At 44.3% G+C, this 27658-nt stretch overlaps 1 protein-coding gene across 1 annotated transcript; it reads right to left on the bottom strand.

Annotated features, from left to right (window-relative positions):
* Nucleotides 1-4627: 4627 nt before the first annotated feature.
* On the bottom strand, nucleotides 4628-26951 carry TACC3 (transforming acidic coiled-coil containing protein 3). Its single transcript, XM_066621820.1, has 15 exons — nucleotides 26903-26951; nucleotides 24535-24697; nucleotides 23182-23324; nucleotides 19981-20062; nucleotides 17892-18069; nucleotides 15774-15826; nucleotides 14786-14913; nucleotides 14635-14707; nucleotides 13606-13776; nucleotides 11072-11148; nucleotides 9572-9615; nucleotides 8439-8599; nucleotides 5919-6025; nucleotides 5699-5819; nucleotides 4628-4767 (listed from the first exon to the last, which is right to left on the bottom strand). The coding sequence occupies exons 2-15, from the start codon at nucleotides 24694-24696 to the stop codon at nucleotides 4699-4701; spliced, it is 1569 nt and encodes a 522-aa protein (XP_066477917.1). The 5' UTR covers nucleotide 24697; nucleotides 26903-26951; the 3' UTR covers nucleotides 4628-4698.
* Between the last annotated feature and the right edge of the window lie 707 nt (nucleotides 26952-27658).

The raw sequence follows: 27658 nt of genomic DNA, 5'->3' as shown, positions 1-27658 counted from the left end.
TTCAATGCCCATTGGTGAAAATGGGGAATAGGAGAGTCAACACAAAATGTTCACACTTGTATTTATTACACTAGAGGGATTAAAAGTAGTCCTATCCCACCCAAAGAGGGTAACTCACAGACAGGATTGTGCTGTTGGAATACCACTCCTATTCCATTTTCATAGTTGTAATCATTGTGGTAGGAACCCTTTGGCAAATAGGTGATTTTAACTAGCACAACTGGAAAACAAAATGAATATATAGCTCCTACTCTGATAATAGTTTCCCTTGAAGAAACATTTGTCCTCACTTGTACTGAAAATAGGCAGAAAGTAGCCATCGATGCGCCTCTTCAGGGGTATACAGGAACAGCTGACCACTGAGGAAGCATTTTTCTGTAAGGAAAGCATCAATGCAGTCATTTTTAAGCTGCCTAGCCTAGCCCAGAATCAGCAGTTGACTAAAAGTACTGCTGCTTGACCTATTGTTATGTTGAGAACTTGTAGAATAAGTAGAAGAGCAGCTTGATCTTCACATAGCATGGAGAAAGATATTGTCTGCTAGTGTTGCTGTGCATTAAGTTGCTATAAACATAAAGTTACTATTCTCATAAGGCATATTTGCCTCTTCCTCAGAAATCAGAATGCTTCTGCAACTGAGGTGTGGCTGGTCATGGAATATTCCTAAAGAAGTGATAGGTAAGATTTATCTCAAGCCAGCTAGCTAGAGTGGGAGTATAGTGTCTGTGTGTTTTCCCAACCAAAGTTGTGGCCTTCCTTGAGGCCTCTGGGATCTATGACTTTTAACCATCAGCTCAATTCAAATGCCAAGAGACTGACCAGAGTTAAACCCTGGCATCCACCCAGTACCACATACTCATGTAGATTTGTTTGCAACAAAATACAAATCGAAAGATTAAGCAACACAGCAAGGCTATTCTTGCACCTGTGGTCCAAAATGGGAGAAAAACTAAGTCTGTTATAAAACTGCTTTGGGAAGCTTTGGTGTGAAAGGAAATATACAAATAAAATCCCAGTTGGCTTCAAGGAGGGAGTATGGAAGGCAGAGTTTCAAGCTGACTCTTGAGAGAACTTTCCATTCACGGATGCATGCTAGCAAGATCAAAAAGAGATGCAGGAACTGGGAAAAAAATTCTCTTCTCGTTTAACAATGTTTGCCTTGGGGTAAAGCTATACTGTCACTAAGTGTTTCCATAAGTAGCAAATAGCTGTGGAATAAATTGGAAAGTCAATCAATAAGCTATCATAGACCAACAAGCAGCAGCACCAGAAGGAATTTTTTAAGGTTGTTGCTAACATTAAAATTAACACCTTATATATTGCTTATTCTTAAGCAGAGCCCTACAGATATTTTAACCAGGGATTAAGCAAATATTGCTTCAGCCAAGGGTAGGGTAGGTCTATCACAACATGCGAAGACTGCTATTATACAGTCTAGAAAAGACTAGATATCTCTGCAGGGTTCATATCTAACACAGTGTTTAAAAAGAGAATGGCAATAGTGGCACCTGCTGGCAGATGAAGAAATGTAATACTTTAAATCTACTGTATGAATTGACCTACTGTAGGAATTGACTTACACGAAAAAAGGAAGGAAGACCTCGCATTGATACCAGCAAGACCCGGGATAAGAGAAAAGTGGAGGAATTTGCATGAGCGCTTGAGGAATCTCTTCCAGGCCCGGTCGTTGCAAACGCATCCAACAGATGGGAACATTTCAAGAATGCCGTTTACAACAACACCTTGTCCATATTTGGCAAGAAGACCAACAAGTCGGCAGACTGGTTTGAAGCCCACTCTGAGGAGTTGACACCAGTCATTGAGGAAAAGAGGAGAGCTCAAGCAGCATACAAGGCCTGTCCCAGTGAGCGCAACCTGCAGGTCCTCCGAGCTGCTCGCAGCAAAGTCCAGCAGACTGCCAGGAGATGTGCTAACTACTACTGGCTCCAGCTCTGTTCCGAGATACAGATAACAGCTGACACAGGCAACATCAAGGGGATGTATGATGGTATCAAGCAGGCCCTAGGTCCAACACAGAAGAAAATTGCCCCTCTGAAGTCTGCCACAGGCGAGGTCATCCAGGATCGGACGCAGCAGATGGAACGCTGGGTGCAGCACTACTCTGAGCTATATTCCAGAGAAAATGTAGTCACCGAAGAAGCACTGAACAACATTGAGTGCCTGCCTGTGCTGGAGGAGCCTGACAGTGAACCAACCCTAGAAGAACTTAACATGGCCCTGGACTCCCTTGCCTTTGGCAAGGCACCTGGAAAAGACAGCATCCCTGCTGAAGTCCTAAAGTGCTGCAAAGAGATCATCGTCACTGAGCTGCATGAAATCCTCTGTCTCTGCTGGAGAGAAGGTGGAGTACCTCAAGACATGAGGGATGCAAACATCATCACACTGTACAAGAACAAAGGCAACAGGGGTGACTGCAATAACTACTGTGGCATCTCTCTCCTTAGCGTTGTAGGAAAGCTGTTTGCCTGAGTTGCACTAAAGAGGCTCCAGGTACTTGCAGAGAGCGTCTATCCAGAATCACAGTGCGGATTCTGAGCCAACAGGTCCACCACTGATATGGTATTCTCCCTTAGACAACTGCAGGAGAAATGCAGGGAACAGCGACAGCCACTCTTTATAGATCTCATGAAGGCCTTCGACCTGGTCAGCAGGGATGGCCTCTTCAAGATTCGCCCCAAGATTGGATGTCCACCCAGGCTCCTCAGCATCATCAGATCCTTCCACAAGGACATGAAGGGCACTGTTGTCTTCAATGGCTCCACATCAGACCCCTTTGACATCCAAAGCAGCGTGAAGCAGGGCTGTGTTCTTGCACCAACCTTGTTTGGGATTTTCTTCGCTGTCCTGCTGAAGCATGCCTTTGGAACCGCAACAGAAGGCATCTATATCCGGACCAGATCAGATGGAAAGCTCTTCAACCTCTCCAGACTGAGAGCAAAATCCAAAGTCCAGCTGAAATGTCTGCGTGACTTCCTCTTTGCCGACGATGCAGCTGTCACTACCCACTCTGCCAAAGATCTCCAGCAGCTCATGGATCGTTTTAGCAAGGCCTGCCAAGATTTTGGACTGACAATCAGCCTGAAGAAAACACAGGTCATGGTTCAGGATGTGGACTCACCTCCCTGCATTACAATCTCTGCGCGTGAACTGGAGGTTGTCCATTACTTTGTGTACCTTGGCTCAACGATCTCCGACACTTTTTCTCTTGATACCAAACTAAACAAACACATCTGTAAAGCAGCTACCACGTTTTCCAGACTCACAAAGAGAGTCTGGTCCAACAAGAAGCTGACGGAACATACCAAGATCCAGGTCTTCAGAGCTTGCGTCCTGAGTACACTTCTGTACTGCAGCGAGTCATGGACTCTTCGCTCACAACAGGAGAGGAAACTGAACGCTTTCCACATGCGCTGCCTGCGACGCATTCTCGGCATCACCTGGCAGGACAAAGTTCCTAACACAGTCCTGGAATCCCTAGCATGTATGCACTGCTGAAACAGAGACGCCTGCGTTGGCTCGGTCATGTCGTGAGAATGGATGATGGCCGGATCCCAAAGGATCTCCTCTATGGAGAACTCGTGCAAGGAAAGCGCCCTACAGGTAGACCACAGCTGCAATACAAGGACTCCTGCAAGAGGGATCTGAAGGCCTTAGGAGTGGACCTCAACAAGTGGGAAACCCTGGCCTCTGAGCGGCCTGCTTGGAGGCAGGCTGTGCAGCATGACCTTTCCCAGTTTGAAGAGACACTTGGCCAACAGTCTGAGGCAAAGAGGCAAAGGAGGAAGGCCCGTAGCCAGGGAGACAGACCAGGGACAGACTGCACTTGCTCCCAGTGTGGAAGGGATTGTCACTCCCGAATTGGCCTTTTCAGCCACACTAGATGATGTTCCAAAACCACCTTTCAGAGCGCGATACCATAGTCTCTCGAGACTGAAGGTTGCCAACTACTACTGTATGAATTGGACAATTAAGCTTTTCATTTAAGAATCAGTTATGATTTGGGGTTGAATTCAGAACATTGCAGTTTAAGCAGTCTTTGGATCATGCAGATTAATTCAAAGAACTCTTGTTGGCTTCAGCCAGATAAGGTAAGGCTCTATGAGTCTGCACCAAAATTGTAGAGACTAGTGCTCTCCCCTTTTCCAAGGTAACTCAGTCAGTTGGAAATTATATCAAGGACAGCATCCATCTTGTTTTCTATTAAGAAAAAACTACCTCGTACAATTAATTTATCATAGAGAAACACCCCTTTGGAAACTAAGGCCACAATCCTAACCAATTTTACAGCACTGACATAAGGGCAAAGCAACTCCAGGGTAAGGGAACAAACATTGCTCTACCTTGAGGAGGCCTTCATGACTGCCCCCCCCCCAACTGCAGCATGAAGCACATGCCCCACTGGCACAGCTATGCCAGTGCTGGAAAGTTGGTTAGGATTGTGCCCCAAGCTGTCTAGTTCAGCCAATAGCAGGAGAAGTGTCCAATTCTAGCTCAAGAATGGAAAATAGTCTGTATTGCTTGAGGCTTTCTAGGCCAGCCAAGACACCCTTAAATACAAATACACATTAAAAAAAATTTATTTACAAGAATGAGATACATGCCTTTTTACAAAGAAACTAGTTAACCATAAGACCTATGAAAAATGATCAATGCAGCAAAATGGGATGATGCAACAATTTAAGACAATTTTTCCATCTTTGAAATCAAGTCATCACAGATTTTTGTGAGTTCATAGTTTTCTTTTTCCTGTTAAAAGAAGAGAAGAGAAAAATGGTGACACAGGTTGGGGCTGTTGCATGAATATACACAGTGACAGTCACCCACATTCTAGGGCAGGTGCTCGCCTGCAGATTAAGAGGTGTTCTCAGCCTCTGCAGTGGGTCTTTATGAAGGAAAATGCAGGAAGATCCTGTGTATTACAAGAAGTCAGGGAAACATGTGGGTATAACCATGTACATACATTTCAGATATGCCTCATTGGATTACTGTCTTTAGGGATTAGGACTCTTGTATAAGGTGAGAAGAGAGGTTTTGCTTCAACTATAATCGTTTCTACTGCAGCTCTATACACACTTATCTGGGAGTAAGTCCCATTGAACTTAATGGAACTTACTTTGAATAGATACACATAGGCTTGTGCCAAGTGTCTTCAATGATAGCACCCGATTCATATAGGTGAAAGTAGATGGGTGCTCTCAGAGCCTAAGCTTCTGCCCATGTCTTGTATATAACAGCATGCTTGGATTAGTTTGAACTCAGTGGGGTTCACTGACTAGCCTGCATCAAATATGAGTCTGGTCAATTCTTGTGCAATATGGATTTCACTAGCACAGCTGTGACATGTTCAACACAACTTAACACATTATTCAGCAGTCACATACCAGTAATTTCTACTAGGGATAATATATGGTCCACAGGACAAGGTCCATACTATTACTGAACCCTGGCATATTGATCAATGGTCTAACAGTGTACTTTCATTGCAGTTTCATTTAGTCAGATTGGCTACCATATCTGTTTCCTGCTGGGCATCTTCAGATATGCCCTATAGCCAGGGTGCTTTTTGTATGGCAAACCCTTTAGGGACAGTGTTACCATCTCCCTCCTTGGAAGATTAGAACCCTTAGTGCTGAATCACCACCAGCATCAATTCAAGAAGCAACAAGTGAAAACTTACCTTCTGCTCAATGCTTCTCTCTAGCGACTGAATCCTCATTTGTTCTTTGCGTAAACTGGCTTGGAGTGCTGCCACTTCTGCTTTGGCTTTGCTCCTTCCTTGAGCAATCTCTTCATTTGCTCTGAGTCAGAAGACAGCCAGGCATATTAGCAACTTAAAGGATATTCTACTTTTAAAGCACTGTAACCTTAAAGATAGCCAAGATTTCCACATTACTTACTGTTGTAGCTTTTCTTCTGCGTGTGCCTTCAGTGCCTGGTACCTCAGCTCTTCTTTCTTAATTCTTTCAAGGTAATCTTCAACACACTTCTTCAGAGCTTCTTCATTCTAGAAGAAAGCAGACCATTTCAGTTGACCCTCACAAACCCGGACAGGAAAAAAATTGAGAAAGTTGGTAGACATGATCCCACTGTAATCTGTTCCTGTCAGACACAAGGAGAACCAGAAAGACAACATCAGCCCAATGCTGATCCAATAGCACTTCCGTGACCCTCATATGATGGTGGTAGAGCAACACACTCAAGGCCCAATTCAGGCAGAGAGCCCTCATAGAGGGCAGTTTGCTGAGGGCACTTTGAAACCAGCCCCAAGCCAGACCACTCTTCATAAAATTACACAACATCCACAACAACCACCCTGACTGGTGCCACTCTCCAGTGAGCCTCTGGCTTATCTGAGACTGTTGGAGCCTGTGTTGCCCACAACTGCTGGTTGCGACTGCCAGACATGAGCTGTGGGCCGAGTTAGAGCAAAGCCTTTTATAATTCCCATGTGTTTTCTGCCTTCCCTGGGCATTTTAACACCCCCCCCCCATATTGCTTTTGAACAACTTATGTTTCCATAACTTATGTTTCTGGCTTGGTCTGTATGTTTTCACTGTGCAAGAGGTGTGGCAAACAGTTCATAGTTCTCATGTGTATTATAAAGCTCAGTAAAATTCATTCATTTATATAAGTTCTGTTCCTCATGTATTAATTTATGTAAATGTATTCAAATTTGAAATGTAAATTCTTTCCCCGTTCCCCAACACAGAGTAATGATGTTGCCCTCCTGCCAAAATGTTTACCTACCCCTGCTTTAAGAGCAAAGAAGGATCCACCTTACAGTTCTTCTGCCACTCTTGCTAACTGAACAGATAACACATCACACATAGATACCGCACTCTGCAGGCCTTTGCAAGCTTAGAGAAGCACTCTTGATTGGTAACAGACCATTTCAGGAAGTGTTCACAGCCACATTTGCAACTCCCCCCACTACCTTTACAGTCTAATTAGCTTGAATAATTTCAGGAAGTGGAACTCAAGGAAAGAGTGATACTGAAACAGCATCAACAGCAGAGTGACAATGACTGAATACTATAAGAAGTACTGATACAGATAAAAGCAAGGGGCATTTCAGGAAAGATTTGAGGTGCCACAAATCTTATGCAGCCCCCTCTTTTTCCCCTGGATATAGCAGTTAGATGTATAGGACTCTTTCAAGTCCACAATCAGCAAGAGAAGGGGCAAAGGCCTAAGAAACAGTAAGTTTCTACTGTGGAGAAGGTTAGTCAGGGGAGGCGAGAGTAAGTATGGATCAACATCAGCAACATGCAGTGCAATCTCAGGAGGCCTGCGCTGTATCCAGTGCAAGATATCAGCCTAAAGTGGCTCAGCCGGTGATAAGGGGAAACTCTTCTCCTTATACCTGGGTAAGCACTGCAGCACCAATGGATCTCCTTGGACCTGTGCCAACTCTGGAGTTTGTAGAGTGGAGTGGCTTGCAGCCTCTCCGAGCATCTCGGGAACGAGGCTAGGATCCGGGATATCTGCTGCCTGCCTGCCCCCAGAATCACCCTCCCCCACCCTGAAATCTCCCGCCTCCTCCCCAGAGCCTTGCATCAGCTGAGCTTGACTGATTCAAGGCTTTCCCATGAAGTTGGTGCAGAGGCTGGATTCAGCCTCTGTGGGCTAGCACATGTCCCTGCACCAGCCCAGCCAACTCCAGAGGTGCAAGAGTGCTTCATGGCATGTTTGCAACCCTCCTGGGCCAGTAAAAGTTTAAATTACACAACTTTTAAAAATTGCTTAACCCTGCGGTTTTCAAACTCTGGGAGTTTAAAACTCACACTAAGTCTTTGCAGAGGCAGGGGGAAGCAGCAGGGGCAGGGGGAAGGCAGCAACACAATCCCCAGGATCGCATTGCTTAGGGGGCTGCAGGGACTTGCAAAAGCAGAGCGCAATCACCCCTCTCCCCCTTTCCCTGACCTGGGGAGCCCTGCAGGCACTCATGCAGCCCCATCAGAAGGGAAAGCGGAGCGATTGCACTCCACTTCTGGTTTTGCGGAGTGGGGCGCAGTCGCTCCGCTTGCACTTTTCCTGACCTAGGGAGCCCTGCCGAAGGTTGCGCAGGGCTCCCCGCACCCCCGGAATGCTGCAGGAGGCTTGGACAAGTGCACCCAAGCCCCTGCAGCCCCCCTGAGCGGCTGCCTTCCCCCTGTCTCCTGGCTGCTCCCGCCCCTTAAGGGGGCAGAGGGTAGGACCCACAGGCTGGGGCATTGCAACGCCCCAGTTTGAATACCACTGGCTTAACCCTTTGAGATTAAACATGAAGACTTCTCAGAAAATCATGATTTAGGACTAGGAATGTGAAGGGATGGAGTGTGTATGGGGGAGGGGAGGGAAGGAGTGAGAGATAGCTGGCACCACACATTTCTAAGCATACCAGGAAAGCCACCAGAATGCTGCAAGGAGATGCTCACCCTTTGAAACCCTTCTATTGCCTCCTTCTGTTTTTCAAATCGTTTGAAGAGTTCAGAGAAAGATTTTTCCATGGATTCCAGATCAGAGAGAGCTTGTCGTTTTTCATCCAGTACTTTCTGCAACTCTTTTTTTGAAACTTCCTTTTGGTCCTCAGAATCCTCTATGAAAACAAATTTGTTGCAGTTGACCTTTTATGCTCAGGAAGAAATGAATTTGCTTCCAAACCCCACAGCTCCATCCAAGGGAGGACAAGTCCCAGACAAAGTCAAGAGAGTAGTTGGTACCATTATGGGGCAGTGGTATTTAGAAGAGAGGCAGGAAACAAGTGCTCAGAACAAAAAGGGCTTTATTGGTATTATAGCTTATTAAAAGTTAGGAGAAACTTCATTTGAAAAAGTACAAAAATACCAAAATGTATTCTATATAGTGGCTCAAATGAAAATATGAAGCCACCAAGTCACCTAATAGAGCAGTTTTGATCAATAAATGTTCACAAAAAAGAAAACAAAATGTCATTTATTTATAAATATGAAATACTGAAAAATGTCTCAACTGCCATGACATTTAGGACTAGAAATTCCACAATCCATCCAATTAGCTGAAGCGTAAATAAAATGAGAGCCTTTGCCTAAAAGAAGTTCTTAATAGATTCCACTGTTATGAAATCTTACGGACATGCTCCCCTGGGAAAAGAGCTTGTATCCATCTTACATATTTAGTTTTTTGTGTTAGCCTTTAACAACTGCATAACCTACACCTTCAAACTATTTATTAGTGTCTCAATTTTCCAGTCCATAATGCTACTCCTTTACACAGTTTAACCCTATAATGGATCTACAGATTGAGTTAACCCTATAATAACCCTTGTCATCCAAGTCCTAGTTCAGCATTTTAACCATTATACCACACTGGCTCACTCTGTATGCAGTAAGCCTAGGTTCAATTTTGGGTATCTCCAGTAGAAGGACATTGGATGAGGGTTAGATGGACCAACATTGTACAAGATCACTTCATATAGTCACACCTTAGAGACAGAACAAGTCTGACCTGCACATTTGTGATGTACAGTGCCCCTCCCCAAGACATTTGTCTCATCTTTTAGAAGCTGTGTATATTTGGTGTCTACACTTACTCATCACTTGTGTAATAATGCCTTCAAACTCTGCAACAATTTTTCTAAAATAAAAGAAAAACAGAAAGTTACTTCTCATTTGTACAACCAGCAGACAAAGAGGATGTCACAACAATGAAAGGATTTCAGTTCCTACCATTAGGAAGGGTGGGAACTAGTGGTCATCATCATTAGACAGTTGCTGAGTGCCAATAACTATGAAAACAGCCCACTAATCCCCAAGACCACTTCTAAGTTCCTTGAACAACTCAGCCAAGGTCTCTATGAAGCCTTGAGCCACCTCTGCTCTGTCACCACAAAAGCACCAAGGAAATCTCCTTTTCTCCTGGTGTGCTCTTATAAGAGACGTATAGCATGATGCATGCTTATACCAAATATTGGATATTTTCACTTATAACAGGTGGTATGAGAACACTTCTACTTGCACCTTTCAATACAGAATTGCCAGTAAATTCATCTGGAATGAACACCACCCGACACATTAAACTACCATGGAGAAACACAGTAACAATTTAAAGCAGCAAAACAAAACCAGGAACCATTAAGACTACTGAGGAAGACCAAAAGCCCAATCCTATTGGATGAAGGTCACTGCGGGGTGTCACAAAAGTGCCATAAGGCACTCTGACACTGGCAGGAGACACCCAGTGCTAGGCCTCAGTGCCAGCAAGATGCAGGACAGGAGTGCCAGGTGGTGAGTATACCTGTTGGACAGGAGGAAAGTGGGGAGGGGGTGAAATTAGGTTGGAGGGTGGATTGGGTCCAGGAGAGAGGGCAGGGATGGTGGCAAAGGCCACTGCAGTATCTTATGTCCCCTTGGTTCTGCACCTACTAAATAGACCCCTGAATGACATCTCCCAATGGTTTAATGTAAAAGTTAGAACCTTATGAAATATAGGAAGATGGCTCTTTTCGCTTAGCTACCAGAACTAGTCAGGTAAGAGCAGTACCACTGGAGCACAGTGTCCCCAACTTTCACTTGAGATAGTTAATTCAGGAAAATCCAACAGGATCATACTACCATCTCTTCACTTATTTTAGTTGCCCATCAGGATAAAAGATCAACTCAGTGTTTCTCAAATTCTGGGTTGGGACCCATTAGGTGGGTTCCCATTCATTTCAATATTTTATTTTTATTATATTAGACTTGATGCTACCATGGTATGTGTCTGCATTTGGGGAAATATTACACATCTGAACTTTTAATAGGGTTACTATGTACATGCTTTTAACAATGATAGTAAACAGGATTTACTCCTGGTAAGTGTGGGTAGGATTGCAGCCTAGGATTGTTAAAAAACTTCCTATTTGATGATGCCACTTCTGGTCATGACATCACTTCACGTGGGCCCCAACAGATTCTCACTCTAAAAAGCAGGTCCTGGTGCTAAAGGTTTGAGAATCACTGCTCCAACTGAAAGGAGTATATGCAATTGGTAGCATTTAGTCCTTTGACAAATCAGTTCTTTAACAGTCTGGTTTTTACAAAGTTGTACCCACCTCATTTCTTGACATTCAATATAGATTTTATCATGCTTCTTTTTACATTCCAAAGCTTCTTTCTGCTTTTCTTGCACCTAAAACAAGATTCTTGAAGTGCTTATCAAGAAATGACATACATTCAGCCTTGGGACAGAATCAAAAAACACAGTGATAGGTCTAAATTTCCACAACAGGTTTAACCATAGGCTAAATTTTACTCCACTGTGGAGGACAGACATGCAAAACTATGTTCCACTTGTACTTGTTCTTACTGGGCCTTCCTCTTATTTAAGACTGGAGATTTGAATGCTTTTTTTGGTTGTTTTGGACTGGTATTCCACAAGAAACCTTACACTGCCCCCAACTACTTCTAGGATCCTCGATTCCCTGAACACTGCCCTTTAAAGGGGATTGGACAGATTTATGGAGGAAAAGTTCATCATAGGTTACAAACCATGATGCCTATATGCAACCTCCAGGTTTTTAGAGGAAGCCTGTTTCTGAATGCCAATTGCAAGAGAGTAGCAACAGAATACAGGTACAGGTCCAGCCTATTTATATACTGATTTGACTCAATAAGAATGGCCCCTGTAAATGAGAAGGAATGTGCTGATCCCTGGAGAAGGGGAAAAATGCATCCCTTTAAAATCAGCTTAAAGAATTGAACAGTCCTTTAACAATAGCCTCCTTAATGAGAGAGAGCACAAACAGCTGGCTGACAATCCATCAATCGTTCTCTCCCCAGTGGACCCCTCCCTTCCCCCTGAGCATGTGAAAGAAAGGTGATCCCTTTGCTTTGGTGAAGGGAGGGGCTGAGTGTAAGCTCTCAGCTCTTTGTAAGCTCTTGGAGCAGGACTGATTGATGGATTGTCTTAATGACTCTTTTCTTACATCACGAAGGTCAGCAAGGCTGTTTTTAAACCACAGGAGCAAAGAAACTTTTTTTAACTTGATTTGCTATAGTGCATTTTTTGCCATCCATGTGAGTGCTTGGAACAGAACCCACGCAAATAATTAGTCTCAACCTGTATTGTCTCATATGCTTCCAGAGGTTTTGGGTCTGCCACTGAATTCAGGAAATGGACTAGATGGAACTTTGGTCTGATCCAGCAAGGCTTATGTTCTAACAGCTTCCTTGGCACCACTTGTGAGTCATGCCGATTCCCCTCTGGACATGGTGATGCCTTTCCTAGTTAATGGTATACATCTGAGGTATTTAATCTCTGCATCTGACTCCCTTGGAAGGTGGGGCAAGCTCCCAGGGGTGTCGCGAAGCATCTTGGGGGGAGAGGTGGCCATAGCTGCTCAGCTGCACATGCTGCCTCCCTACTTGCTGCTTTTCTGCAGCTGTGAACAAGGTGGGTGGGGCAGTGTGAGGTGGGGAGGGTGTGTGAAACATGGTGGGGAAGGTGGAGGAGCCTCCCTGGCATTGGGTTTTACCTCTGGTGACAGAGGTCGCAAGGCCAGCCATTCCAGCTTCCTGCACTTGGGCTTCCTTCCCCATCTGGAGAAGGCTGGCCAGTGATTGCACTGAGCACCATGCAGAGTGTGACTGGTTTCCCTCTCTGTCCAGAGAAGCTGGTCAGGCAGTGCTGCATGTGCTTCCCAGCCAAGCGTCCTCTGGCACTAGAGAAGGCTTGGCTGGAAACTGGGACAGTTTCAGCTGGGACTTCCCAAATGGCTGCTATTATAAGACAAAGGGCACAATCCTAGCTAGGTCTACTCAGAAGTCCTATTGCGTTCAATGGGACTTACTCCAAGGAAAATGAGATTAGGATTGCAGCCAAACAGTTTCTGGGTCTCAGTTTCACACCAGTTTGCAATTAGCAGATACACACAAAACAAAATCTCCCCCACCCCAGCAAATTTCATTCCTTCTACCCCCTTACAAGAAAGAAAACCGTCCCTTTCCAAAACCGTCCAGCTGCGCTGCTAACAAACTCAGGGCACAATCCTAACCAGGTCTACTCAGAAGTCCTATTTTGTTCAATGGGGCATATGCTCAGGTAAGTATGGTTAGGATTGCAGCCTCAGAGTGCTGGCACCTCTGCTAAAGATTTGACTTCTCTTGTTTCTAGTGTATAATTATACAACACCTTCATTTTGGGGGTTACTGAGGCAAGGTGATGTAATGGGGATCTGTGGCCAAAAGCCACAAAGATCAGGGGAGTTGCAGACCAGAAAGGTTTGAGAACCACTGGTATGCATACAAGTTGAGCTTCCATTAATGTGGTTTTAAATAAGTTCCATGCACTTTAGAGCAATGGTTCCCAAACCAATTTGTGTAAAGGTTCCCAATCCCTTGAGGCAGGGAAGTGATCACCAGGATTGCATCCCTACGGGGGCTGCTTTACATTTACTTGTAAGTAGGAGGGCTGCTGGAGGTGCAGGGAGTCCTGCACAGCCTTCTGCTAGGCTTGGAATCTTCAGCAGAAGTGGGCACAAAGTACTTCCATTTTGCAGGAGGTGCTTTGTGTCCACTTTTCCTGAACATTCTAAGCCTCGGGGAGCACTGCAGAGGGCTGCGCAGGGTCAGTTCTAATATTCCTTACCTCAAAAGTGAGTTTTTGGATGACAGCATCCATCTCATGTTTAGCCTTTTCTGTGGCTGCATCCATGTCTTTCTGGCTGTATTTCAACACTTCTATAATAGCCTCAGTGGGCAAAGGAGCACAGGAGAACGATGTATCATTGGTTGGTGGGATGTCTGGAAAAGCTTTGTCCTGCAATGGGAAGTTTTAACACCTGTTCACAAGCAGTACTTTGTAGCCCATTTGTAACAAAGTTGCACCCCAGGTGTACCTATCCCAGTTGTCTGGCCTGTCATCTCACTGCAGCACAATTTGGAGTATATTTTACTTGTGTGCACCAAGACTGAAGAAATATTTTAAGTTGAGCTGTAATTAAGTTCAGACAATGAAACAAAGTATCTCACTAAAAGTTTAAGAACTGTATTTTTCATGCAGACCAATAGAGGACAAAAAGATGAATAGAACTGAAGACTCATTTTGGACATGCTGGTTAGGTCTGGTCTTAAGTAGAATATAATCAGCTGGAAAAGGATTTTTCCATGAACATGCCAATTTGAAACAGAGGAGATTCAGATGCTTAGGGAAGTATGCAATACAGTACTTGAATGAAACATTTTCAGACAATATGCTACATGTATCCTGAAGTGATACAAAGTTGTACCATGCATCTCCTTACATGTCTGAATCAGCCTTAAGTCATTTTATCAAGTGAAATCTTGGAGGAGGAGGTCTTGCCTACTAAGAGGCTGGACAGGCTTCAAAGATGCCCCTTGTTCTCAAGAGATTCAGACTGATGCTTTAGTCTACTGCTGATGAAATGGGCAGTCCTAGGACATTTGCCACTGGATCTCGTTACCTTAATCCTTGGTTAAAATTTAAGGAGCTGTATAAAAAAAATTTATAAGCAGATGGGAGGTTGCCCAAGGTTGCACAACTATTCCAATAAGGGATTCTTTTATTTTGTGCAATATGCCCTGCATCTATTTTTATTTTTTAAGTATAAGGAACCAAAAGAGATCTGCAGTAAGTCACAGGAGATTTTATATTTACCAGATTTGGGAGAGTTCCTAGAAGGTCTAGCTCCAGTAGATTTTCTTCAGAGGATTCTATTTCTGTAGGCAATCTATTTAAGAACAGGAAAAAAAAATGAGTAAAACTATGTACAATTTAAAATTGAACACCACCAGTATTGGATACCTACTCATTTTGAGATGTACAAGCTGCAGGTATTGCTTCAGTAGCATCACAACAACTTTTCTTGGGGCTCTCACTGAGCAGGGGGTCAAACTTCAAATACAGCGATTGTTTTCTCAGAACAGATTCCTTGAACTGTGAAAAAAGTTAGACGATATGAACAATCACCCATTTGGATAAGCATGGCTTAGATCACTTGCTGCACTTATCTGGAGTTATTGACTGTACACATTCTCCAGGTTAAATGTCCTTATTGGATAGTGGCAATAGACAAAGTGAAAGAATGTAGCAATGACATGTGGCAGAAGTTAGATGGCTTTCTGGCTCCAAGAAGAGGGGATCATTACTGCAAAGGTGTTAAAGCTCTGGAGATGCAATGCCAACAATTGCAAGCATTCAATACCAACTGAGAGAAAGTTGAGAATTATGACCAAAGCTGAAATCCTCTACTCTTAATCTACCTATGCAGACGACCTCCTATTTTTAAGAAGTCTGGCTCTAAAAGACTGGGCCTTATTTGTCCAATATTCATTAGCAAATTGAAACATCTAAGCAAGATGCAGGCAGAGAGCAGCCAAAGAGCTTCTTATTAAGATCAGCTGCTTTGGGTATAAATTTGAAGTTTTGCTAACCCATTCAACATCCCCAAAGCTGTGCAACATGGAAGGATGGGCATAATGTTCACACATGTATAAAACTGAACCAAATGAAAATAGCTTAATTCCACCCCTAATTGCTCCATTTGGCAGCATGTGATGTATTTTGAAGGTGGGGGACACTTCCCTGACACAAAGAAGGTTGCTAGTTTTCACCATTAGATTATGTTGGGTTTGTGTTGGCAAGGAGGAATTTGAACTTAATCAGCTGCATATCCTTAAGGATGTGCACTCACCCCAAATATCCCTAATTTCACTTGAATGGCTTTATTCTTTTATGGGATGTTCTGGACCAATATCCTATAAAACCCTCCAATTAATTCAGGTCTCATTACTTACTGGGCCCATTCCAAATTGTTCCAGGTAGTCTACTTCTATGTCGACTCCTAGAACTGGAAAGGAGAAAAAGTTAATTCAGAAGCTCTCTCTCACACACATAATGTATTGAAAATAGCAATGCAGTGTCCATCAAGAGCAACAAGACATTGCTTCTTCTGGAGATAAGAAGTACAGGAAGACATTTCTGTAATTTGTATTAGCCTGAATGTACTGAAAGAATTATTAGGCAGCACTCACTTGTTTCTCTTTTGTTTCAGGTAATGTACAGCATTACCTCAACTTTCATCCACTTAACTTTCATTGCCTCGTCAAGCTCTGCAGTTCTACCACCAGATGTGTTGCTTATTTTCTAGCAAAACAACTTAACACCTTTGGTTCCAAGGGTCTGTTCATAAGAGCACTAGTGTACTGCTGTTTTGGAATAGTGGATACTGGCTCCAATGAATGCATGTTAATGTCATATTTGGGTCCTCAGCAGTCAAAATTCATACTTGCAAGCCATCATTTATAAGGTAAAAAAGGCCTACTGCAAAGCCCCTTAAAGGGGCTGCCTTTGATGAGAACAGCCATCTCTGCTCCAACCAAGAAGGGACATTAGAAGCATATCACAACATACATGCAGTGGCACAGCTAGCAGGGGCAGGGCAATCTGCCCTGGGTGCCACCCTCAGGGGAACACACCACTAGTGACAAAATTGCAGTTCTTAGGAATACCATAATGTTATTCAATGCATAATTTACAGCAGAATGCAAGAAACAAACCACATTGAAATATCAGTGTCCTAGCAAAAGCTATAGCCAAACAGAAAAGGAAAATACAATTGCCTTATATCACAAAAAGTGGATTTCCTGAACTAAAATTGACCAATGAGCCTGAGTGTTCAAAGAGCTATTATGACATAGCATGGAACCAATAAGATGTTATTATGAGTCAACTCCCATGTCCATGTATCAGACTAATACTTAAACTCCTATTCAGTTGTGTAAGTGTCCAAGTTGGCCACTTTTGTTGGTTACTGTTTGGTTAGGTAACCTGTACTGTTCTATAGTAAAATAAATAAATGGGGTGACACCATGAGTTGTCACCAGGTGACACCAACCCTAGTGATGCCACTGGAAGGCTGGGTGCTGGTCACTTGTTTAGATGACTTTTAAAGTGGATTCAAAACATTCATGGTCAGGATGACTAGATTGCATGACTGCAAAAGGACAAGGTATTCCAAAATGTAAGACATCCAAGAAAAATGTAGGACTTTACAAAATAAAAGCTAAAAACACTCATCTATTGGTTTCATGTGGTTAAACACTATTACTCAAATTTAGAACTATATAATTTACTACATACAAGTTATTAATTACGAGAAGGCTATGCGCTGCCTTCAAGGGGCTGCTCACAGAGAAAGGAAGACATAAATTCTTTTCCAAGACACAAGACAAAAAAAGAGGGCATCTTGGACAAAGGATGTCTGGTCACCCTGTGATGGATTATAGTCTCAGTGTTTATTAGCCATGATGGCTACATTGAACCTCCAGATGCAGGGGTAGTATGCCACTGAGTCAGGGATGGATCCAGTATTTTTGGGGGGGTCATGAGCACTCTCTTAACTACAGAGCCCAGGTCAACCAGGCAGGTAGACCTGGGCTCCCAGCAGAACTTTGGCCTCTGTGGCCAAGGTTTGTTGGGTGGGTGGACCTGGGCTCCCATTCTGACTGCCATATGGAGCCACCTCTTCTAGGCAGGTAGACCAAGATCTGCTGGGCAGGTAAACTTGGGCTTCTGCCTGCACTTGGAGCACAGATTTTGTTGTATGGGGTGTCAAAAATTTATGGGCCCTGGATGTCAAATGACCTAGCTACGCCATTGTGTATGTGAACTTCAAGTATCTCCAAATAGAAAGAAGAATCCATAGAGTACTACAAGGCAGCTTTCATGTCAACAATGAGCAGATGCTTTAGAGTACCTGTCTTGTTGACTACAGTCAGCTTCCCTGTGCTCTAATTGTCCCATGCCTCCTACTAAAACACAGCAAGCAAGATTAAGCACTGCTATAATTTTTCAGTTAAGTACCTGCATGCTTATTGCACAGTCTAAAAGTGTTTAGTACCAGTCACTCTTACCTTGTGTGGGTGATCTGAATTCTTCATTTTCTCCATCTGATAGCTGGTTGCTTTTATTTACTACTATTTCAGTAGTTTTACATGGAGGTCTGTCTACTATCTCATTCACAGGCAATTGTTCAGTTTGAGATGAGTTACCCTCGCTCAAGGCTTCAGGTGAGGAGGTACTTTGGTGCACCTAAGCAGCAAAACAATTGTTCTGTGGAAAGGATCTCCAAGGTGATGGAGCGAAATAAGTGACAACTGTACAGTGTGTGGCTTAAACTTGCTTTCCATTCATTTTACTGAATAGCTTTGTAATAAAATGATGTAGTACCACTACAGTAGAGATGAAGATAGACTGCCTGCAGACTTTGATGGCAGGATTATGCTGGTTCCCCCCCCCCCCCGCATAGATTTCTCTTCCTGGGCTGCTAGTATTTCTAGCTCACTAAAGTGTTCTCAGTGCACTTCAAAGGTATTTTGCTTACAGCATCTGAATGATGGGACTGGACAATGTCATTGTTATTGGAAGTTTTATCAAGGAGAATTTCATACACAGCACAAGTATAAAAAATTAGGGATATGGCATTGTGTACAGAATCCATGCTTTTTGTGAAGAAAACATTTGCACCAGTATTGCTTAGGCACTTTCAAGTTTACCTATTGAAATCTTAAAAACCAGAAGCAGATCTGAGTGGGGCTTCCACCAGTCAAGTAAATGGGGTTACCAGTCCTACATTGCACTTTGTCCCCACCCCTGGCCCATGACTAACAGAAGGGTTATGGAAAGCAGTACAGTAGAAGCTTACATACCAGGTGCTTTTTTGTCAGCACACTTAATCAACCAGTATCTCCATCCACTTGAGGGAACAGGCAGGGAAGTCAGTTAACCAACACTTTGTTAAGCCACAAGCTATTAGCAAGCTGCTTGCCACCCCTTGCCAAGGACCGAGTCCTCTGTATAGCATTGCTCTGCCCTCCTTGCCTTATTAGATTCTTGCTTTGGAGGACTGGAGATGCTCTACCTAGAGGGCCCTTGTGAAGAAGGAAGTAGGGTAGAGCTTTGGTAAGTACAGGTGCAACCTATTTATCCAGATTTTTTATCTGCAGCTTCTCTCAACACAAATCAGGTGGGGGAAATTGAAAGTCAATTACACCTCTGCCTCCTTTGCCCTTCACCATTTCAAGGCAGCCCAAAACACTGCAAAAAGACTCCTCCCTAAACAGGCAGGGAAATAGCCCTGGAGCCAAGGTATTCCCTTGCAAAAGAACAGTAAGACTCCTGGAGCCCCTGAGCCAGCAAAGAGGCTGAAGAAGGGAAGGGGAGAACCTCTGTAGCCAGAACACATGCAGCAAAATGGAGCTCTCTCTCACACACACAGGGCAGGTGCGGTAGTAACAGAGGGAACTGCTTTGAAAAACCCAGGGAGTGTTTGCCAAATTCCCGCCCCCTTCAGACTGAGATGGTGCAGGCTCTCCCTGCTCCAGCCTACACAAACAAAACTGCCCGTCAAGCAAGTCTTCCCAGCAAGCCAAAGCATGAGATTTAGGGTACAATCCGATCCACACTTTCCTGGGAGTAAACCCCATTGACTACAATGGGGCTTACTCCTGAGTAGAAATGCATAGGACTGGACTCTTAAAAGCTCAGCATCCCACCTGTGAAAGAAGCAGGGACAGCTGGCGCAAGGACAGCTGAGTATGAAGTGGAGGAGGGGAGGTGATTGAAAACCACTGCTTTAGTTTCCTTCCATCCACAAGTGTTAGGCTGTAGCGTATTTGCTTAACTCTATGCAATTTAGCACAACCATTTTTCCCTAATCACAGCAGGTCTGGGAATGGAACTCATGTGCATAAAAAGGCTCCACCTGTACTGTAAAAGCTTTGTTAGCCAGCATAGTTGGTTAGCCAGTAATCCCCCCTTCCCCCCATGGATGCTAGTTAAAGCTTTTATTGCATATGTAAGATCACATAATTGATAAAAATGATAGAATTTGCCTTTTCTTGATGTAGAATTTGAGTTCTGCTGCTACAAAATTAATTTTAGAGCAGAGTGCATACAACCCCAAATATCATGATAAAATGAACATGGGTAATCATATAATACCATCAGTTCTGTTGAAGGTTTGGCTTCAGATTCTACTGTAGCCACAGTCTGGTCTTCAGCTACTGTCTGCTCAACCTCCTTCCTGTAGAAAAGCAGAAGGAACAGCAAGTGTATGTTTAATATGCTTCATATACAAAATTTACCATTGCACATGCAAATTTCTCTGCCCCCTGTATCCTTCTCTGGTGTAGACATTTAAATTGGAAAATCTTCAGATAGGGACTCATTTTATGGTGGTTCACATTTAGCTGGTGGTTAAAATAAAACTACCACACCGAGTTCTCAATTAGAAGTTATTTATGAATGTTGATTTCTTAGAACAGTGGTTCTCACACATTTAGCACCAGGACCCACTTTTTAGAATGAGAATCTGTCAGTACCCACCAGAAGTGATGTCATTGCCGGAAGTGACATTAAGCAGGAAAATTTTTGAAAATCCTAGGCTACAATCCTACTCACACTTACCCAGGAGTAAGTCACATTTACTACCATAGTTAAAAGCATATACATAGTTAAAAGTACAGATCTGTAACATTTCCCCATATGTAATCACATACCCTGGTAGCATCAAGTCTAATATATTAAAAATTAAATTTTGAAATGAATGCGGACCAACCTAAAATTGGCTCGTAGCCCACCTAGTGGGTCCCGACCCGCAGTTTGAGAAACCCTGACTTAGAGGACTTTGTACAGTCCATGTATTAAGCCAAAACCCATTAAGAGCCAGATGAGCAGTGATTATGCATGAGACTACCAAGCATTTTGAAAGGATTTTGTATATCTGTTCAATAGAAGAGTACTTCAAGTTAACTTACAACAATAACTAAACTATTTTAAAATAGTAATGGCAGCAAATTTAAGAAAAGGCTTAACATAGCATAGAACACTTCCATTAGAAGTCTGAAAAATTTTAGTACATACCATTTTTTCCACCACCTTATCTCCTGTTCTCCAGTCCAACTTAATCTCAGGTCAAGAGATGGCCTTTCATGAGTTTGTACAACTTCATTTCTCAAGCCCAAAACTTCCAGATTCAGTTTACAAAAGAATGCTTATTATTTCTACAGTTTCAGGTTCATCTCATTTATTATTCTGCTGTGTTGGAAGAGAGTCAGCTACTCATGAGATACGCAAGAGCAGAGCACAGGGGAGGGCCGTATCTGCAGATTCACTTAACCATGGATCGGGACTGCCCCCCGTGGAGCCAAGGGGAGCAGAGCTCCCTTCGACTCTGGAGGGTCCTCCAAGCCTGCGTTTGTGGCCTTTGCCATGCTGATTCCAACAGTGAAATCACCGATTCCAACAGTGAAAAAGTCACTTCAGGTTCCTCTGTGAAACTGGAAGTTTTTAGTGTCTTATAAAGGCATTGGGAGGCTGGGAGAAGCCCCTGGAGAGTTCACCTAACCATGGGGGGTTCCGGAACAGAAGCTCCACAGATACGGGGGCACGTCTGTATTAGATTTCTCAGCACTTGGCAATGAGAAATTCTGGATTTTACAACCATCTCTAAACGGCTTGAAGTTTAAATCAAACTTTTCAGTTATAAGATGCTGTAGGAAAGAAAATCTTCTAGTCTTGCTTTCCCTGCAGAAGCTTTCTCCAACACTTTCTTAGTTTCTAAGAAAGTCTTAATATCTTTGTACTTGTGTGGTTTCCTTGAATGTGGCTTCTAAGCTGTTTTTCCCAACAAGATCAAATTCTAGTTTTACCAATTCAGGTTTTATTATTGTGTGGACCTCTCACACTGGCAAGTTTGTTTGCCATTGGGTAATTTTCCACCTCCAATTCTCCAGGGTGGAAAGGATTTAATTCTGTCACATTTGAGTGCGCCCCAAAGCAACAAACTTTGCCCAGGTTGCACTCAAGAATTACGCATCTTTGATGTTGAGCATGGTTCAGTTTTACAGATAGTTCAAAACCAAATCAGGCTTAGTAGCAATGAAGAGTTCAAGGGGGAGGGGAGAACACTGTTTGCAGTCAGTTTCCTCAAACAATTGTTTTTGGTGACAACTGAAGCAGGTAAACTACATCAGCGTCCCTTCATTCAGTTTCACTGAACATTTCCAAAGACAGTTTCTGCCTCCAGGAAAGTTCAAGAGGCCATCAGAACCTTTGAAAAGATCAGCATCATTTACAGTAAGAATGTCAGTAGTTTATGCCCTTTGTTGCTGGCATAACATCTTGAGGTACAGTAGTTGCTATGCCTTCTGTCTCTTTTACAGGATCTGCTCTTAACTGATGTTGAAAGGCAGACCCACAATTAGTTCAGCCTGTTCAAGAATAATCAGAACAGGCCCACCTCTGACACTCATCTCAACTACTCTCAGTGAGAAAGGTCAATGATAACAGGCTCTCACTCAAATGGGCCATTCAACCACCCACTTCAGAGAAAGTTTGGCAGGTCAGAACTTGTTGAATTACGGAAATCTTTCTTCATGAATAAGATGTATTTACTCTCTATACATTTAGATTACACTCCAAGATACACCTACCTCAGAATAAGCCATGCTGAACTAAATAGAACTTGCTTTTGAGCAGTCATGCCTAGAGCTTAGCTGCAAATGACATTGTTAGATACTGCCCACCTTGAGGTTAAAGACTACCAGAGGCAGGTACATGTTCATACTTCAAATACTCCCAGTGTTCACAGATGACTGCACAGTTACCCACAGTTTGACTCAAGTATGAAATTGTCTTTGTGAGAGGAGAGTGTCAACCACAGCCAGGCTGGAGGGAACAATTGTGCACTTTCTAGCCTGAAGAGCTAGTGAGATGGTTTTGCCATTGAGATTTGCCCAGTGCTCTGTCATAGACTCCCCAAAGGCATAAGAAGTTGTGCACATGACTACAGAAGTACTAGACTACATGTAATCGTGTCCCTTATCCCTTAAAAAAGATCACTGTATTATGGCACGAATCCCCAGGCAAAATTCACATCTATTTTGAACATGAATGCATGTTCACTGATCCCTATTTATGCACTTAGTCTTGAATGCCTAGAAGAGATCACATAGCACAAAACACATACCCAACTGTCATATTCTAGTGAACAATTGCTGGAAAGCAATGCACAGCCACCTCTGCCTTAAAGGGTGAGAAAAGACAGCTGCAAGAGCACTTCAGTGTTCTTTCTGGAAAAGGAGGAGCAATTTTACAACATTACAGGAACACATAATACCAAGGGGTATCCATTTTACTCACACAATGCTGAATGCAAGTGAGACAATATCCTCTGAAGCCTCTGTGCAGTCATCCACGATAAGGGGAGTTTCGAGTTTCTTCTTTATGTCTGAACTTGCGACTCTCCTTGTATGAGGATCCCATAAAGGTGTCTGAAAAGTTACCTTAGGAGAAAAAGTTACCCGTATAGATAATCACAACACAGACCAAGCACACATGCACAGCAAACATATGCATGTACTCCATTTATACACCTACAATTTCCTGTAGAGGAATACCACTGTTAAGTGGCTACGGTGGTGAAAGTAGGGAGAACCCCTGGATGAAGCAGGGGCAAGAGAAAGACAGGCAGATAAGTTGTATGGCAAGACTTCTATTCCATTATAAAAAGCTTTCTATGAAGCGTAATTGAGCCATACCTGTGCTTTGCACAATCCCAAACCAAGCAATAGTGTGCATTTTCAGTGTACAATCCCAGCACAACATGATCCTTTAGGGCAATAGCCTAGCAGGGGGCTACCTGGGGCTGGGTGATGTGATGATACCCCCACATCACCCCTGTGCCTGAGTCACCCCCCACATGCATATGTGGCCCCCAAAACAGTTCCATTTGGTGCAGTATGGAGCAGAGGCCAGGTGGGAGAGGCAGTTTTGTGGCACTTACCCCACAACAGTAAATACCGCCTTCCCCTTCCCCCAGTGGAAAATTGCTACTCCATTGGGAGGGGGGCCATGCATTCCCCTGACCCTGGCCTAGCTATGCTTCAGGATACCACAATGATCTTTCAGATACCAACTCCCAGTGCAGGTGCTGAACAAAAATGCTAAGTATTTGCCAGTACAAAAACTCATTGGACTAGGCCAGGGGTGTCCAAACTTTGTGGCAGGAGGGCCACATCATCTCTGACACTATGCAGGGGGCCGGGGGAAAAAGAATTAATTTACATTTCAAATTTGAATAAATGAATATATTAGAGATGGAACTTATATGAATTCATGGTCAGGATGACTAGACTGCATGACTTATATGAATGAGTGAAGGTCTTGCAATAGTTCAAACCTTTCCTTCGCTGCTGCTGCTGCTACATCACAGATGTGAAACAGCAAGCAGTGGAGGGAGCCCTCATCCCACAGCTCATGCAAGATGTTGAAGAGTTGGCTGAGAGCAGTTGCATCAGGCCAGCGTGGGCTCTAGCAAGTCTCAGGAGGGCCAGAGGCTCATTGGAGACTGGAGGCTTCCTGAGGGCCGGATTGGGAGTCCTTGAGGGTCGCAATTAGCCCCAGGGCCGGGGTTTGGGCACCCCTGGACTAGGCTATAGATGTAGAACACCTGTGTGCCAGAAAAGAGTTGCTAGATGTTACTGTAAAACATACCTTCCTAGGCTTCACTATCCCCTTTGGTGGCACATTTTCCTTCTGTGATGGTTCAAGAATAGAAGACTTGCCTGTAGCCTCTGGAGTTATGAAAAGTATGGCACAACTTTCAGTTGTCTTGTCATCGTTGATATTTTCTCCTTTTAAGGGCTGAAGACTCATTCTAGAAATGAAAACAAAGTTGGGAAAAAGCTGTAAGGGTGGACAATTTTGCTTTAGGGCAGCCGAATGCTTCCAACCACCTTCTAGACTCCTGCTACTGAGCATAGGAAAAGCAGCACCAGTGCCATTAGGAGAAACAAATAGTTCTTTCAACATTGGCTGAGAGGTTCATTTGTGTTACCGAATGTAGTCATGAATGGAAAGCTTTGGGTGGGGTGGAAAGGCAAGATAAACCAAGAATGTTGAGAGCTACAGCACATGGCTGTGCATGGGGCACATGGGTATCGGTATGTGTCTGTATGACATATTTTTACAGATCTACAACCAGGCCATTTGGTGGAAAAGACAGCTTTACTTTATGGAAAGAAGGGCAGGATTGCTTTATCTGACACTGGATAAAGCAAACCCAAATACTTCTTGTAATACTGCCTGGTCATCAAATTCTAGTTTGACAACTGAGAGCCATGTATGCTTAAATACTTAAAGAATTTCCACTGGTGGAGACTAGGGCTAGCTTTTCATCTGCCCAAATATTGTCACTGGCCATACTTAACCCAAAGCAGTTTACAGACTAGCTTCTAACCATGGCTTGGCAGTAACTATGGTTAATGAAAACTTCTGTGCAAGATCGTAAGGAAGGGGGAATTGCCTATGCAACCAAGGAAGAGTATGCCCACATGGCATCTCCAGTGGCAAACTGATGGTAGTATCACATGCACACTGGACAATTTAGAAAACAGCTTTTGAGGTTTCCATCCCCAAAGCAAAAATGTTTCTAAGTGAGAAGTGAATGAGAAGCACAACAGTACTTGGACCACATTCCTTGAGCTTTATGGCTCTGAACAATGTACTCCATGGCCACTCAGATACTACTCCAAGTACTTGCCCACTGATACCCATCTCTCAATCCTGTGCATGTCTACTCAGAGGTATGCCCCACTGTGTTCAATGAGCACTCCTGTGTATTTAACTTAGGTGAAAGCAAACATGGCTCAGCCTTTAGGGGCTGGGAAGACTGTGGGGGGGGGGGCAGCAATTAAATACTCAGCACTAGGCTGAAATCCTCTCACAGCAAACTTTCCCCCTTACTAATGAGTGGGTGAATTTCTTCCAGGAAAATGTATATATGATCGTGGCCTTAGGCTAGGAAGGTGGTTCACCTTGCAAATCATGTACTTTTTTTGCCTTTGTGTTCCAAGTAAGTGAGGCTGGAAGGGTGGATATGCCAAAATCGCAACACATATACATCAAGCTGATGAGCTAGTTACACTTTGTACATACCAATTCTTTTTTGGAAGTTTTTACTTTTACATAACAGCCCCACTGGATCAGGCCATAGGCCCATCTAGTCCAGCTTCCTGTATCTCACAGCGGCCCCACCAAATGCCCCAGGGAGCACACCAGATAACAAGAAAACTGCATCCTGGTACCCTCCCTTGCATCTGACATAGCCCATTTCTAAAATCAGGAGGCTGCACATATACATCATGGCTTATAACCCGTAATGAATTTTTCCTCCAGAAACTTGTCCAAACCTCTTTTAAAGGCATCCAGGCCAATGCCATCACCACATCCTGTGGCAAGGAGTTCCACAGACCAATCACACACTTTTGCATCTTGTCTGACATTGAAGGCACTCTGTCCCTAAGGGGGAGGCTGAAGTTCCTCCACCAGCAGGCCACATTCAGTCTCCCCAGTTGCCACCTCTCCCTCTTCCATGCCTGAGCACATTACAACCAAAGCCACAAGTCTTCCTTCTCCCCCTGCCTTGACCATCTTTCCCCTGCCCTGGTGTGGTACTGGCAGCTCCTTCCTGCAGCCAGGCTCTGCCTCCTCCCCAGCCCCTGCAGGGCAGCACAGGGCCAATAAGAGGAAGAGCAGAGTGGCTCACTGGCAGCTGCAAGCAGCTTCTCCCCTCCTGGGCGGGAGAGGCATCACTGGCAGCCTGGCCTGGACCATCCCCATGGCAACTGCCTCGTTCTGCTGCACAGCCAGGCCAGGCCCAACAACACCACCATGGAGGGCGCCCTGAGAAGAGACAAAGAGGACTCCCCAGCAGCAGGCCCAGGGGCGGGCAGAGCGGGGCGGAACCCCTCAAGGCCGGGGGGGCCAGCGGGGCTGCTCCTTCCTCAGGTGGGAAGCGGCCGCCACACCACCGGGGGCCCCTCCTGACGAAGGAGGCCGAGGCCCACTCCCAACTTCCTACCTGCCTGGCCGACAGTCGTGCTCCAGCCGCCCCCGCGCCGACCCGCTGTTTTGAATTTCAACGGCGAGACAGGTCAGCCAATGAAAAGCCGAGGGCCAAATTACGTCAGAGATCACTTGACCCCAGAGCGCGCCTCCACCAGGCTTGGCCCACTACGTGACAGGCATCCTTCTGAGGGCGTCATAATGGGGTTCCTCCACTAGGCGGCGCTCGGCGGAGGAGGCTCCGTCTGCACTGAAGCACGCCCCGTTGGTTTCAGTGGAGCTCACTCTCAGGAAAGTGTGCAGAGGTTTGCAGCCTGGTCTGATTCAGCAATCAGTCTGGTCTGGTCTGACTGTCGGTTCAGCAATGGGATGGCCCATTTTGAAACTTGCCTCTGTGTAGTAGTTGAGTGGTCGCAGCTGGAAAGTAACAACGTCTGGGGGAATCCTAAACACTAGGGACTAGCAGCCCAGTACCATGCATGACTACTGAGTCCCATAGGAAAGTGGGAGTTACCTTACCTGAAGCCACACTTACGTGGGAGTAAGCCCCACTGACTATAAAGGGACTTACTTCTGAGTAGACATATATAAGATGGGGCCCTAATGCTCACTAAACTCAGTGAGATAGAAGGCCAAATTGTATCTAACTTTCCAGGGCTGATACAGTTGTGCCAATGGAGCATATGCTTCATCCTGCAGTGGTGTGGGAGTCATGGAGGCCTCAAGGTATGGGACCTTGAGGCTGCATTGCAGCTGCACTGGAGCTGGAAAG

Source organism: Tiliqua scincoides, chromosome 3 (genome assembly GCF_035046505.1).
Source record: "Tiliqua scincoides isolate rTilSci1 chromosome 3, rTilSci1.hap2, whole genome shotgun sequence".
Classification (NCBI taxonomy): Eukaryota; Metazoa; Chordata; class Lepidosauria; order Squamata; family Scincidae; genus Tiliqua; species Tiliqua scincoides.
The sequence above is the reverse complement of the archived record's forward strand: the minus strand, read 5'-3'. Positions and strand labels throughout refer to the sequence as shown.

What these genes read in the sequence shown, in the direction of transcription:
- TACC3 (XM_066621820.1), bottom strand. Translation starts at nt 24,696, where the DNA reads ATGAGTCTTCAGCCCTTAAAAGGAGAAAATATCAACGATGACAAGACA. An exon ending in TAGGAACTCTCCCAAATCTG is followed by an intron (nt 13,777 to 14,634) that starts GTAAATATAAAA and finishes TTCCCATTGCAG; the next exon opens with GACAAAGCTTTTCCAGACAT. An exon ending in TCCAAAAACTCACTTTTGAG is followed by an intron (nt 11,149 to 13,605) that starts GTAAGGAATATT and finishes ATCTTGTTTTAG; the next exon opens with GTGCAAGAAAAGCAGAAAGA.